This window comes from Anabas testudineus, chromosome 16, assembly GCF_900324465.2.
Source record: "Anabas testudineus chromosome 16, fAnaTes1.2, whole genome shotgun sequence".
NCBI classification, from domain to species: Eukaryota; Metazoa; Chordata; class Actinopteri; order Anabantiformes; family Anabantidae; genus Anabas; species Anabas testudineus.
In genome coordinates, this window is record NC_046625.1 from 6,692,582 (window position 1) to 6,708,360 (window position 15,779).

The window sequence follows — 15,779 nt, forward strand, 5'->3', positions numbered from 1 at the left end:
AAATGCAGATAACACCAACTAATTATTTAGTTTTAAAAACAATAATAAAGCATATTGTGTGTTTTTTTTATTATCTAGCAACAATCTCAGAAGTTTACCCACTTGAAGTACATCACGTCGACATCTCACATCAAAAACAGTTCAATTTAAACACAGAATGATCTCTAAGGTTTATATGGGGTGCAGGGCCTTTTATTATTTTGCAGCCAGGTGGCATATTATAACGGCAGTAGTTATGAGACAGTAGTCAAACAACAACCTAATTAAAATCATCAAAGCAAATTACTGTCAGGATGTTGTTGTCTATAATAAGGTGTCACTGACCATAACCTGATGAAAACAAACAGGACAGATTGTGCACACAAAGATCAGTACATCCAATTTAATATTAGGAAAAGACAAAAATCTATAAAAAATTTTAATGAGATTGGTAGTTACTTACATTGTTGTTGCTAAAGGTGAACCAAATCAATTTGTGATGTTCATGTTCTTTCAGCAAAGAGTTCATAAGTCTGCCAAATGAAACCATGTCAGTGTGTGAGATAACAATCACTGGCTGTTGTAATTTGATGTTGAGAGGGAATTATGGACACATTGTACTTCAGAGGATTTGGAATAGAAGTACTTATATGTATTGTATTGTATTTACCAATAGACAAAATAATTTAAAAGCACACACTGTAAAGACACTTTAAAATTATTTTGAGGAAGTGTTGATGTGTATGAATAAACAGCTAACGCTGCAATGTGTAGGAATTTATCTACATTTACCGAGGGAGGGATTATTACCAGACAAACTATTTCAGAATCTGCTGGAGTGTTAACTCTTCTCTCAGAGCAATTAACTTTGCAGCAAGAGAGTACAAAGATGGTAGAGAAAACCAGACAATCTCATTCATTTCTCCAAGCCCTGATTTTACAAATGAACATATTCAAGAGCATGTATAATTTATGAGCAAACTGTTGACGTAGCTGAGATTCCCCCACAAAACATAACTTATTTAATTGTATTAAAGTAGGAACAGGGCGATCGTTACAGTTTACCACTGACTAACAGAGGGTAAATGCGCTAATTTAAACAGGCCTACGGTCACAGTGTTCACTCCAACTCTCTCAGACTTAATTTCTGTGAACTTGTAGTGTTGGTAAATTTGACTTACTCTTTTCCACAGAAGTATGCAATTAGTGCTGAGATCTTATATCTTTGAAGCTAAAGAAGCACATATTTTAATAGCATTAGTTTGTTTACCCACTTGAGATACAGGGATTTGGATTAGACCAATTTACCATTTTGTTAATTACCAACCTGCAGCTTTTGTGTCTCATCCAAAATCATAGGAATCTACAATGCTTCATGGACTTCATCCTGCCAACCATATCAGAGGCTGCATACTGTACAGATGAATCTGCCTGCAGGTAATACCAATTACACTGTAAATTCTCATTCAAGAATCTTGTGGAAATGGCAATTATTTTGTAATTAATTTAGCCTAATTAAGTTTTATATTTTGAAACTAATTCAACTTAAACTTCCGACTTAAAGCCTCAACTCATAATTCAACTTAAAATTATGAGTTAAATGAATTAATTTACTTAAATTAATTTTAATGCTCTTAAAATATTGTTCTTCAAAGAAAATAGTCATTGTGGAAACACAATATAATATAAAACACACATATATTAGATCACAGTTTTTTATTTCCATACCAATATGAAAACCAATATAAACTATTTGAACAATGGTAGAGGTTGATGCTGAATTCAGTCCCTACCCTCGTGCAGACTGGGTATGTTACCAGTATGTTAAGTTAACTGGGGTTCCATGGTTGTTTTACTCAATTTGAAGAGGTATTTCTGTGTGTACAACCGTCTGAACAACTACCTAACTTATTCAGTGAACTAATAAATCTAAATCAACCGAACTAAAACAAAGGTGTAGGCAGCATAAAATATTTAGTCAACATAACATTTAGTTGTGTTGGAGGAACAAATTGCATTTGTTGACTTGACTTAAGTTTTTAAGTTAAGACATTAACTTGACCATTCCATGCTATGAAACATATTTCCAGCTACATTTACTGTGTAAGTCTACTCTCAAAAACACATTAAATAACTATTAAACTATTAAAAACTATTAAATGTTTAAGCATGTTGGATTATTTACAAACAATTAAAACAGACATGTCGTGACTTTGGTGCATTAACACACTATGAGTTCCCATGTAGGATATTATCAGTACCAAGAGCTCAAATGTCATGAATTGTGTCACTGCATCAAGAAGAAAATCCACTTCCCTCTTTAAACAATATCTGTTTTCACATAATAGATATTTCTCATGGGTGTGAGAGTTGCTCACACCTTACACAGGTGTATCTAATAACAACAATAATAAAAGGTGCACTTCGTTTACGTAAATCAGGTGTTTTAGTCCCAGAACTAGACGTGCACCATATTATACCATGATCTCGCAATATTTTTGGCATAAACAAATGGCTTAACCAAGCATTGCATTACATATCGTTTGGCCAAGGATGTGATGTTCATCCCAGTTAGAAAATATTTTTCCAAGACATCCTTGCCTGCAATTGAGAAAGCACACCATGACAAACCAGAAGCCACGTTGTCATCTGTGAAGTTTTTTATCTAAACTGTATCCCAGCTTGACCATGCACTACATCGACAATGGCTGGACGTTACTACCTAAAGTAACAACACACACACACACACACACACACACACACAAAAAATCCGATCCTTCATGTGTTTATTGAGAACAACTATAAAAAACCTCCAAGTGCAAGTGGAAAAACTATGTGAATTCATGGAAAGCTGTCTGTAGCTGTGGATCAGACCTGCACATTATTCAGGAGGCATTTTAGCCCACTCTTCTTGCAGAAGTGCTTTAGCTCCGTCATATTTTTTGTACGTCTTGTGTGTGGCTCCCTTTAGGTTGTTCCATAACATCTCTATTGGGTTCACGTCTGGGCTCTTTGTCATGACCACTCTAAAAGGCGGAGTTATGTGTTATGGGTCATGTCCTGTTGTATCTCCCAACTTCTACATTTTCAGCTGACATACAGACATTCTCACATTATGCTGAAGAATTTTTGATGCACTTGGGAATTCATCTTCCACCCACTTATTGCATGCTGGCCAGACCCCAGCAGCAAATCATGTCCAAATCACATTTCCACCATACTTTATGATTAGGATGATGTTTTCATTATATGCAGTGCCACACGTAGTGATATGTGTTCTTTCCAAATAGTTCGATCTTAGTTTTGTCAGTCCACAAAACATTTTGCCAATACAGGTGTGTAGTGTAAATGTGCTCTTTCACAAACTTCAGGCATTCAGCAAAGTTCATTTTAGTAAGTGGCAACTTCCTTTGTGTTGTCCTGCCATTGACACCCTGCTAGGTCAATGTTTTACCTACTGTAGACTCATGAACACAGATGTTAGCCAGTTCCAGTGATGCCTTCAAATCTTTGGCTGTTACTCTGGGTGGTTTCTTTACCCCATTAATCAGTGTTTTGTCTCTTGGGGTTTTTCATTTTTAATGGCCACCAACTTCTTGGTAGAGAAGCCACATTCCCAAAGTGTCTCCATTTGTAGGTTGTTTGCCTAACTGTAGACTGGTGAATTTCACTGGTGAAAGTCTTTGAAATCACTTTGTAACCCTGTCCAGCTTTATGCAAATCAACAATTCTTGATAGTCGATCCTCTGAAAGCTCCTTTTGGCGGGACATTCTTCTTCTGCAGAACAAACTCAAGAGTTTTTGTCAAAGTATTTTTTGGGGTGTGTACTGTAATTCCATACACACATACTTTTTCCACTAGCACTATGAGGTTTTTATGGTTGTTCTCAAGACATGAAAGATCAGAATTTGTGTGTGAGAGAGAAATAGTCCCTTTATCTCTTTTTTTTTTTTTATCTTTAGAGATGAGTTTGAAGGACCCTAGGATTGACAGAGCAGTGGGAGAAATAGTATTTCTTTAGCCAAGAAATACCTATGCATCCCTGCTACCAGCACTGCCTGTATGCACTAATAAACACTGATGTTTGCAAGCTGCAATCATTGATAAAATATTCAGTTTTTTTGTTTGTTATATCATCAATATAAATATCATTAACACAAAAACTTTCGTGAACTATCATGATATAGTTTTGAGGCAATATCACCTATCCAAACTCTAGAGTGTATGTTATTTCCCCCATTTACACTCCTCATTTCAAATGGCTCATAAACACATAGACTTCAGCTAAGATTTAATGCAATCATTTACACACATAGAAGGTTTGAGGCACTTAAAGTAGGCGTGTTCTCAAATTAAAATTACTGTGTACACCCAAACAAGATTTGGGTGTTAATTCCTGCTGTCCAACAGGTCAGCCAGAACTGTCAGCTCCAAATAGGTGAAACACAATTTAGGTGTGACCTTAACTTTGCTTTGGATAAGCATGAGGTTCTTTGCCTCTACAAAAATGAATTTGGGACCAATCAAATGCCCTACGAATAGGAAAATAAACATCTCAAATGTCCAAATGTGTTGTTTATGTACTGCATTACTGTTGGCAAAATCACAAATCTGATAGCAAACAATTCTGTATTACAAGACTAGGCTACATGCAGAACAACTTGAGCCGTTTTAAAAACAATCCTTAAGTTAGGATTAGCTGTCAAAACATGGATAAATCATGTTTAAACAGCGAGCACAACTTACAGTAACTATGGTCTTAACAGGCGCCAACTCATGTCATTTCCTTACTTATACACATCACTTGTCATGAGTCGCTGAACTTATAAGGAGTTGCTGTTATTGTTAACTTCTTGTTTTTCAACATTCAAAAAAAGATGTGTTAAAATCTACTATAATTTTACAGTAAGTAAAGTAAAGAATATAGTGAAGTATGTGTTAATTTTGTGTCATGCTATTGTGTACTAACAGATACTATACTAGCTCCTGGCTTGTTTTAAATCATTACACTAATGATTTAATGTAATTACAGCAATGTGAACATAAATTAAATGTCTATTCATACATTCATTCATTTCTTCTACTCTGTTTGTTCATCATCTGAACTGTTTGACAACACTGCTTGTTGTTTTAGCATGTAGTTACTGAACCAGACACACACCTCAAGACATCCCGTGTGTATAAGGTCCTTTCGCTTTCTGCAGTTTAAAACACCTTCCAGTAAGGCTGACAAACCAGAAAGAACCTGAAAGACAAGCAGAGTGAGAGAGCTACAGTTATAGAAACACAGCAAAGAAGAGCGGGAGGAAGAGCAAGCAAGAGAGAGACGGAGAGAGAGAGAGACAGAGAGGGAGGTTCAAGGTAGAAAAGGTGGGAGGAAAAGGGAAGTCAAGAGTTTGGACAGAAATTGCAATTGGGTGTCAGTAGCAGAAAACAGGAACAAAGTGACAACATATGCTAAAGTACACCTGCACACCTGAGTCAAGCCACTCCTTTCCCAGAGATGGTTGAGCAACACAGGGAGGAAAATTCATTCACACTCAATTCAAGTCATTTTGAAACTAACTGAGTTTTTCTTTCTTTCTGAGTTTTACATATCAGGAAGTTTTTCTTTCTTCGCTTTTTGTGGTTTGTATTATGTGTGGATTTGTTTAAAACTCACCCCTGCAGTCATACAGGTCAGAGTAGAACTGGGCAAAATACCTAGTAAGACTAGGTATCTTGTTGTGGCCCATATACCTGACGAAGATGTGGTCTATGAAAGTCATCATCCTCCTGCTGTTCTGCTATGGTGAGTACAGAGATGCCAATATGGATCTATGCTTTGACTTACAGGTGTTGACTACTGGTTGTCATTTTATTCTATACAAAGTAGAGACAGAGAAATGTGACATTTGAAAACAGTAGGAGCTAACAGCACTATAGAAGATCTAATTTTAAATGACAGCAATCAATAGTGATTTCACCATACAGTTTGGCAGATGTAATAACGACTAAGCTTATAAAAATGCTAATTTGTAAAGGACTACTCTGTGTAATTTTCAACCATGTGTCTTTCACATGCTTGTTAAACTACATGTGTTATAAGATTGATATGGGTTGGTAAAAATGTTATCTCTGTGTTTATGGTCTGACATAATGAAAATGTGTTATTTACGCGTTGTTCTAACTGGAAAACACAGAACTATTATTGCTTACACTAAAACATGGTGTTCCATATCACTTTCCTGTATTTCAGCCAGACAGATGGCACGTATTTCCTTGTACTGAGTCAAAGAACAAAGCACAGTTTTGAGTTTCAGTCACCAGTTGAAAGTCCATCTTGCATAATGTCCCTGTTGTCCTGGATCCAGTGTACATACACAGCATCAACACTATACTATGAAAATTACTGCGCCTCTTCCAGGACTTCATATATGTGGATATAGAGTGAGAGTGAATGCTGGAGCTTGAATATGTTGTGATTTTTCAATTCAGTTCAATTCAAATTGATTCAATGAAATTATCCTGCAACATAAAATAAAATCCAGCTTTAACCTGAGTATTAAAGACTGCAAACACTGTCATTCTACTACAAAACTACAACAAAACTACAAAGTATATTGACAGATTTGGATTAATGATTTTCACAAATAAATGTCCTCCATTTTCACATAATAAACTGGGAAATCATACCTAGGACTCAGCATTATGGCCATAAAATGATTCACACAGACTTTGCTCTTTTGCCCTTGTTTCCTTTAGCTCGTCCTTTGACTGGCAAAGTTTATTTTGTCTCCAAGAACTTTAACAATGTACTCCACTGGGACCCTGTGGAATCTGCCTCCCCTGAGGAAAAAGTGCTCTACAGCGTCCAATACAAAAGGTAAGATCTGAGTTGACAAATTATGATTATATGTCTTCACTTTATTTTACTTGACATTGCCTTATAATAATAATAATGCATGTCTGGTACATAATACAGTACTGTGCAAAAGTCTTAGGCCACCATTAGTTAGTGCTTTTATAACCATATGCATATTTATTTCTTCGTCTCTTTATTAGAACACAACTAGAGCACATAGGAAATTTGTACACGGTATTAAAAAACTCAAAATTATAACAAAAAAGGCTTCTGTGGGTTAAAGTGACAAAGATTGAGTGTGACCTCTGTAGAAGAATCTGAAGAGGTTAAGGACAAAAACAGCAGTGGAAGACATCATGAGAAATGTGATGAAGTTTCTTGGAGTTTGCTCTTTGAGAGACCTGAAATCTTTTTCTGTGGAAGAGCAGGCAAGAAACCACTTTTTTGTGTTTCTATTTGTTCTAATGTAAAATAAAAAAAGATAAATAAATAAGGTAATCATAGCACTGGTAAAAAACAAAGCTAATGGTGCCTAAGAATTTTGCACAGTACTGTGAGTGCTTTGTTATTATAGTGGCTTCTCATGGGACCAAAGACAGTTTTCTTAGTGCGAACAAATCCTAAGAAAAGAACCAAAGCAAAAATAAATCGATTCTCCTAAGCAGAAGCTTATTCTCTTCTGAAAATCTCCTTTAACATAAAATATATGAAAACAAACATCTGGACACAAACATCCAGTTGTTTGTAAGGCAGGCGTTCTATTGTGAATTTTGATATTCAGATTTTGACTTAATGTGAGATATCAGTAATAGTGCTGTTTAAATGTGGATTTATACGTATTCTATATCTCAGCTTGGGAGCCTGACATCACTCTCGTTTACCATAGTGAACGTGGGAATAGTATTAACCATGATGAGACAAAAGCTGAGTGCCAAATGTCAATAGAAACTGTCCTACCATAGTGGCACAACTAGCATTAAACTGTTTTAAAGACACAGCCGAAGTCCACTGTGGAAGCGAAACAGTGACTCCTGCCCTAAACACTGCCGTCGCGTACTGATGTTATTTACATTTAGTTATTTGGAAGAAGCTTTTATCCAAAGCCACTATCTGGCCACTTAAACCACATCGGAGCACATTTTTTTAAAGGGCTGCTACAATGTAAACAAGAGCAGGAGGTTTACTTTCAGCAGGAATGTGGACTGACTAATCTTCCTTGCACACAACCAGAACAGTGTAGAGGTTGAACTTTAGGCTTAGTGAGCTAGCTATCTGATTATGATTTGTTTGGTAGGGGCCAGTAATAGTTTATCCAACTATTAAGTTAGACAAACCTAAAATATCTACTGACATAACTCAGTTAAATGCAACATGTTGTTTAGGTTTTATTTATGAGTATATGTGTCCTTTAAGATTTCCCTCATGAGCAGGAAAAACTAGGCTTGTGGCTAAAAGCTACACTTACACTACCAGACATCATTGCTTCTTTTCACTGGATTTGTTGACATAGAAATGTCAAAATTGACCATATTTATCCCTTAAGTTCTAGAAATTGTATCCTGTGGGAAAGTAACCACAGGCCCTTTTGTAGCTGTCCCTTCACTTCCTCTACTTATCATTAAAACGTCCAGTGGCACAGCAAATGTATTGCTAAAAAACGAATATGCAGCTATTGAACGGCACCCATACTGCCTGGATTCATCTCAACTACCAGTGGCTTAGAAAGAGCACAAAAGAATAACTACGTATAGGGCTTGTTCACGACTCTTAGTATGGACTGCACTCCGCTTGGATGGAACAGTCATTTTGTGCTTTCATTACCTCCAAGTAGATATTTTTTTGCCTTTCTTCTTTTCACTCTCTGTACAAATAGCCTCAACAAAGTGGAAATGCCATCTCGTCTAATTACTCATGAAGCAGAATACCAGGGAAATGTCAAGTGCCAGCCCTATCTTATTGACTTTTCTCCCAGCCGCAGTCACCTAAGATTTGCTGTAGTGACTTTCAACATTAAGTCAGCTTCAGAGGACGACTGGTTTAACTACTATGGCTGCTCAAATGTTGCCATTTCTCTCTGTCAAAAAGGCACTGCATCAAATGATGAATGGGTGATTCTGCATGGTCACAACGATTGTTGTGTGTGTTCTCATTGCAGTCATGCATGACTTCACAGACTGAAAGGAGAGGAGGAGCCAGAAAAATCTTTTGTTTAAAAAGTTGTTTCACAGATTCTCAAGTATGTCATAAAACAAAAGTGGGGTGCCCTTAAAAAGGCTGAATTACTTTCTTTTTAGTAAGAAATTCGACTTTTGTGTTACTATCCTTCCACTTCACATCTCAACAAAAAAGTCAGGGTTCTGTACTGAAAATACTTTGTAAGATGCCTAATTGGTTTCAGTGCCACTGATTTATCACACTGAACTTCTCTCATTTCAGTGATGCTATGGACCAGTTCCAGATCAAAAAAGAGTGTCAAAACATTACTGCTCTGTTATGTGACCTGACTGCAGAAACTGCATCAGTGTATGACATTCAATACGAAGCCCGGGTGTTTGTTAACGGTAGCTGTCACGGCAGGACCACAAGGTTTAAACCCATAGCAGAGAGTAAGAGTCTCCATGTTCATTCATGCATTTCTTCCAGCCAGATGTATACAGTTCTAACATCTACACACTCATCTCTCTGTGTCTCCATAGCCATTTTTGGTCCACCCAACTTGTTCACATACACAACAGTATCATCCCTGCATGTCAACGTCACACTGCCAGAGGGACCAAATGGAATATCTATTGCAGACATCATCAACAGAAGCACAAATGGTCACTCTAAAAATGTAATTATTTACACCTTAGAAATCACCGAACCAAAGTGGGCTGCACTGGTGAGTCTGCAATTGAACAGACACTGAACACAATACATAAAACAGACACTCCCTTTAATATAGTGACCAACAGAAAAATAACATAATAAGAAAGTATACTAGGTAAAATCACTACACCCACCTTATTAATTAGGATATTAATAATATCTGTCAAAACACCTAAGTAGTCTAGTGGGACACAATTATGACACACAATGTGATGGGACAATAATTAAATTAAATTTAGGACAAACCAACTTATCTGTCACCTGAGTTAATTAAAATAATTTTAACTGTAACCTGGTTAGATAAAAAATTGTTTATCTAACCTGTGCCACTTCCAATGAACTAAATATCAGCTCTCATCTATATGACTCACTGTGTCTCTAGGTCAATAAAACCACAAGCGGCCGGTTTGTCATCCGTTTGTCATCCCAAACGCGGTACTGCGGCCATGTTTCCTACAAGACTTTAGCTGAATGGGGTCGCTCAGAGAGCCAAAATGCCCCCTTTTGTGCCACACTGACAGGTGAGAAAATTGCTGATCACGCACACAATATTTCTAGCAGCTCATTAGTGGAAAATATCTGCTAAAATGCTAATTACCAGCCTAATATGCCCTATACTTTTTAATTCCAAGAACTTAATTTTTAACCTAATTAAAATGGAATGTTCATTTCACATATTTGTTTAAAAATGTATGTTTCTGCACAATTTTGCCACAGACTCTCTGTATAATATAACAATGACTTCAAGTTTATTTACAGCAGCAGAATTGCACCATACAAAAACTTTATTTCACTTAAGGCTACAGTGTGACACTCAACAACTTACATGGAAACTTTGAAAGACTCTACAAAAGCACTTTTGTAATTACACTTTTCAAACTGCCACTTGTTTGATAAAGAAAGGGGAGTTCCACTAATATAGTTAACTGTGTAGATTCTTTTTAAGTTATTAACTTCTTGTAAAATAACACAGAGGTACTTCCCTGAACTATATTTACTGGTACAGGCTGGAATGTATTGTAGTACGTCACAAATATTCTACAGTGCTACGCCCTGAGAAAATGCCAAGGCTTAGTCACAATAAGAATTTTTAAAGCCTCCAGTTTAAAACAAAAATCGCTCAAGGGAATGTGATTTATTTTTGGCTGCATTTCCTGAACGAATATTGGATACCAATGCTTTTCTCCCTCAGGTGATCATAGGATGCTTTTACCATGGCTTCTCATCAGCGCAGCACTTCTGGCAGCAATAGTAACGATGTTGGTTGTGTATACATGCAACTATACAAAGGGTGGAAAACAAAACCGCATGCCATCGTCATTGGTAAGACTATTGTTTCTTCTTCAGTATCTTAGGTGTGTGTGTGTTATGATTAACAAAATGTTGAATTACTGGAAAATCCAGACCTTTGACACAGTAATAATGTGCACATGGTGAGTGTGCCTATGTAAGACGTAATTAAACACACTGAAACCTTTTAGTGACATGTTTAGTGACTCAGTGTTCGGTTTTTTAATGATATGGTCTATGTATATATTATATAATGTGGGTGCTTTTACCTTTGTATCTCTGTATGTATGTGCACACTGTCAAAAGTAAACCTCTGAAGTTTAGATCACAAAACCAGCATATTCAACTTTTAATTAAGCATTTATTTAACTTTTAATCTCTAAAACAGGGACCAAGATTTCCCACCCAGCATAAAGCACTGCAGCCTCCAGATGAGAATCTCAATGTTTACAAAGCACAGATCTGCACGACCAAAACCGTTTACACCACGATTCTTGCGAAGCCAAAAGTGCCTTCAATGGGGAATGGAGGTTATTCCCCCCAGGACATCACCTTCCAAGACTGCACTGGCTCTTCTGTGGGCACAGAAGAAGGGGGCCCAATACCAAATCCTCAGGACACAAGTTCCCAGTCCTCTGAAATTTACAGTGCAGTGGTTGTTCATGTCCCCGCTGAGGAGAACAAAGGTATGCAGCAGGCTACCACAGAGGACCAAAAACACAGTAATCTATCATTGTCGTCCAGTGCAGAAACCTGGAATAAAGGTGGAATCAGTTCAACACAGGCCACAATACAGGATCTGGATTCTACTGAGAGCAATTTAGCCAGGCCACTGACGTTGAACACAGTGCGCAATCCCAATGGGAAACTCCTGTTGTCTGCACTTGTTTTTCAGTTACAAAGCAACACAGGTGAAGTATCCCCCCTTCCCTCTGAGAGAAAACCTCTTTTATCGGACCTCATAGACAACAAAATGGAGGGGCCATCGTTAGCGTCACTGCAGAGCTTTGACATATCTGACTGGTCAGACTCTGGGTGTGATGATAGCACTATAAACACACCCACAACCATTTATTCCCCATCTCAACCAGATTTCCCTCAAAGTCATGTGAACTCATCATCCTGTGATACCATGTTTCAATCAGCTTACAAGCAAAACTGGATGCCACAAATCCTTCTTGGAGCTGCAGGCAAAGACAACTGTGACTACAAAAGGAATAACTTTCCTTGACTAGTCAAAAAAGGGGAAGGATGACGAGAACGGTGAGGACAGAGGGGATCAAAATAAATCCTTCTGGGAGGTTGGGTGGTACCAATTCAAGAACAGTTCTTTGTTAATTTGCTGCCGCTTCACTCACTTGTCACTTGACTGACAATGCAGAGACAGACTTAAACTCTCTTTTCATGTGAAAATATACCATAATCCAGATTTATCCTGGGCAAAAATTACAATTAATAACCTCCCTTGGACGTTTAAATACAGCTTGTATAGTGTTGAAGTTATGGGTTTACAGTTAGAAGAAATCCTGTACTGTGTAAAGATTTTGTTTACTTTGTCAAGTTCTTGTTTAACAAATTCACTTCAGTTTTATACTCATACATAATGGTATTTTGAAAAGATGTAAAAACAGCTGAAAGCCACACCCAAAATTCTTTAATTCCTTGTGTGACTGATGTGTTTATGGTATAAAATGAGTGACTGCCTTATGTATCATATAAAGAAAATAGCACCTCCTCTTTCAAATTTAAATGATCCATTAATTAGAGTTTAGGTATCTCAGTATACTTCGTAGCAACAGTACTGTTTTTCATCGTTTTGATATTCTAAACCTCTGTTTAGTCAATTCAAATCGGATTTGTTTGCATAGGGAAAAAAATATTACAGCTGTCATGTTGATACTGTAAGGGTTTGCAGTGGAGGCAGTAGAAGGTGTTTGGGGTGGATGGCAGGTGTTCAAAATGCACAAGGGCTCGCATTCACAGTCCTGTGGGTGGTCCAAGCAACAAAAGTGTTTTCTTTTGGAAAAGAACTGTAACCAGCAAACCTGCATACCTGCAGCTGGCAAAATGAAGTGACTTCACATGTTCTTGGCCCAAACTCTTAAGTCACACGTAGCCAGCGTATGTATTTGTGTGCCATCACTATGACGACATATTATTTCAACTTATTACACTCCCTAAATACACAAAGCCAGTCTGGTCACCTTTAAATTACAATGTGGACAGTCAACCCAAAAGATTAGATATGAAGACAAATCTGATTGCAGTGTTGCTGAACAAAGCATTTGTCTCATGGCCCAAACCCTGCATCACGTTTTAAGCTGTTTAAAATGAAACTAAGATGACTGAATTTTACTAGAAATTAATTTGTTACAATATTTTGCTCATAAACATCTCTGTGTTTTCAGTGATAAATGTAAATCACCTACAAAGATGCATGTGCCACGTGCCACGTGCTTGCAAAGTTCATGAACTCATTTTTCCCCCCTCTCATTGTTTGCCGTTCTTTCAGGGGAAGAAAATACAGCAAGTAAAACTATATTAGTAGGTGGGGTCATGGTGCAACCTGAGTCACACTGATAGCAGCAAGGTTTTTAATTGGCTGAATGCAATATTTTATACACAGCTGTTAAGTAATAACATCAGGTGTGTTGAAACAGCGTGATGTCTGTCACGAATACAGACTTTGTACAGCACAATACAGACAGGTGGTACATATGTATTGTGGGCAAAATATCTGTCAAATAAATGTAAATAGATGTATGTAATTTAGTTGTTGTAAATGTAGTGTTTCAGTTATATTACTGAAAATCTAAAACCAATATTAAGACTGATATTCTGTAATTACACCAATAACAAATGTCAAAACTGTTTGTGTATATTCACTGAATAGTTTAGGGAAGTTTAATAAACTATTTTTTATAGTAAAACCTGAACCTGTGCAATATTTAGTGCTATATTTAAAAAGACCTTAAGGCATACTTTAGATGTTCACATCCCAATACAATAAAAGAGGTGATGTTTATGCAAACAGCCTGTTGAGTTGTTCTTTGGATCACTGAAGAAATGAATACCACATTAACTTTGTTTTAGTGAGTCAGTCTGTTTGACTTAAACCGACACCGTTTATAGTCGACAGGATTTACATGTATAGTAGTAAAGAAATTTGCTTCTGGATTTGTCCACTAGCACTTGTCCCAAGTTGGAAAGAAGCTGGTGAAGATGGATGTATGGTTAATGAAACACTACAATTCCTGTCCATGAATAGAAAAAGACAAAAAGTACAAATGCAATAAAAAACTTAACTGTACATTTTGTAAATTTGCTTCAATACAAATAAGAGTAAATTCAGAATTTGCTGCCAGCAAGACTCTACTCTACTGTCAGTGTGGAGACACACATATAGATCCTGTTGCTGTGAGATAAATTAGGAATTTAATAATAATAGTAATAATTTTAATAAATTAAAAAAAAAAAAAAGAAAAAGAGCTGCATTCTTCATTTCTTTGGTCAATATGCACCGTGTCTGAAAGCCATGACATTCATTGTAATGTAAAAGTAAAACCTGTGAAACTAAAGAAAATGGTGGCTTTGGATTTAAACATATTAACCAGACAGATCAAATTTGGGGCCAGGTTGGGGAATTATCTAAAATTCTAAACAGAGGACTTCACTGCTATTTCTCCCTTTTTCCAAGCAGCTAAAAGAGGAAGTGATCCGCCCATTTAACTGTCCAACACGAAGGGGGAAACTGTGTTGCAATGCAGGTGATGTTTTTGAAGGGATAATATAAGCCTTGGGTGGTTCTCTAGTTTAATAGCCATTGTGTGGTTCATTATGTAACGGCTACCAGATATGCCAAGGAATATTTTACAATAAAAGCCTGACCTATAAACGGGTAACAAAGAAAAGGCAACAGATATATTAGATTTTACCTGAGTAATTAATCGTGGTACAGTACCAGCTACACACTAAATCTAGGCTTTTCAGAGGTCTGACAATCACTGTATTTATATGTTGTATATGTAATATGTCTACATTGTACAGGTTTTCAAGACAAACGTCAGACCTAAACTTAAAAAAAACAGAAAAGACCTAAAAAAAAAATCTAGTTTCTGAGTTGTAGGTACATCAGTCACAAAAACAGAAAAAATAGTCACTATGACAAAAGGAACTGCTTCATAAATCAAGGGCAGACATACAATACACTTTGTAGAGTAGTAGCTAAATGCTACAAACCCACAGTTACAACATGAAAAATGATGGCAAAACTGAATCAATACATTCTAACAATACCAACAAGAAACTTTACATTATGAACATGTCAGTGCTCAGATTTATGACCAGGCAGCCTCATAGAAATTACTTCTATCCAGGAGCAAAGATATGTGGAACACAGGGGCACAAAATCTAAACTGCTGCATGAAAACAAGAAAGCAATAAGATTCAGCCTGCATAGGATAATGTCTGGATAAAGACAAATTATACTTTTAATCTACCTGTGCAATCTGCTGCCATGTGGTAGACAAAGCCAGGACCTGCAAGCAGTAACATATTTATCAAGAGACAAACACCATTGTACAATTGTACAAGTAACTTCTTATCTAGAGAAAGAACAGCCAATCAGAGTAAATTAATCTGCCTTGTTTTAATTCTTCAATAAAACTCCAAGTTTACGCAGGGTTCTTACTATTTAAGAACATATAATTCTGTTTTTAGTTCAGTCAATTCAGATTCTTTTTGTTTGCGTGAAATCTCTAATCTCTGAATCTCTAATCTCTAAAATTAAATGTTAAA

General features: G+C 36.7%; 1 protein-coding gene across 1 annotated transcript; it reads left to right on the forward strand.

Moving 5' to 3' along the window:
- Positions 1–5,394: 5,394 nt before the first annotated feature.
- Positions 5,395–14,073, forward strand: ifnlr1 (interferon lambda receptor 1). Its single transcript, XM_026372703.1, has 7 exons — positions 5,395–5,771; positions 6,725–6,845; positions 9,261–9,430; positions 9,521–9,705; positions 10,075–10,213; positions 10,885–11,015; positions 11,371–14,073. The coding sequence occupies exons 1-7, from the start codon at positions 5,729–5,731 to the stop codon at positions 12,211–12,213; spliced, it is 1,632 nt and encodes a 543-aa protein (XP_026228488.1). The 5' UTR covers positions 5,395–5,728; the 3' UTR covers positions 12,214–14,073.
- Positions 14,074–15,779: the final 1,706 nt, after the last annotated feature.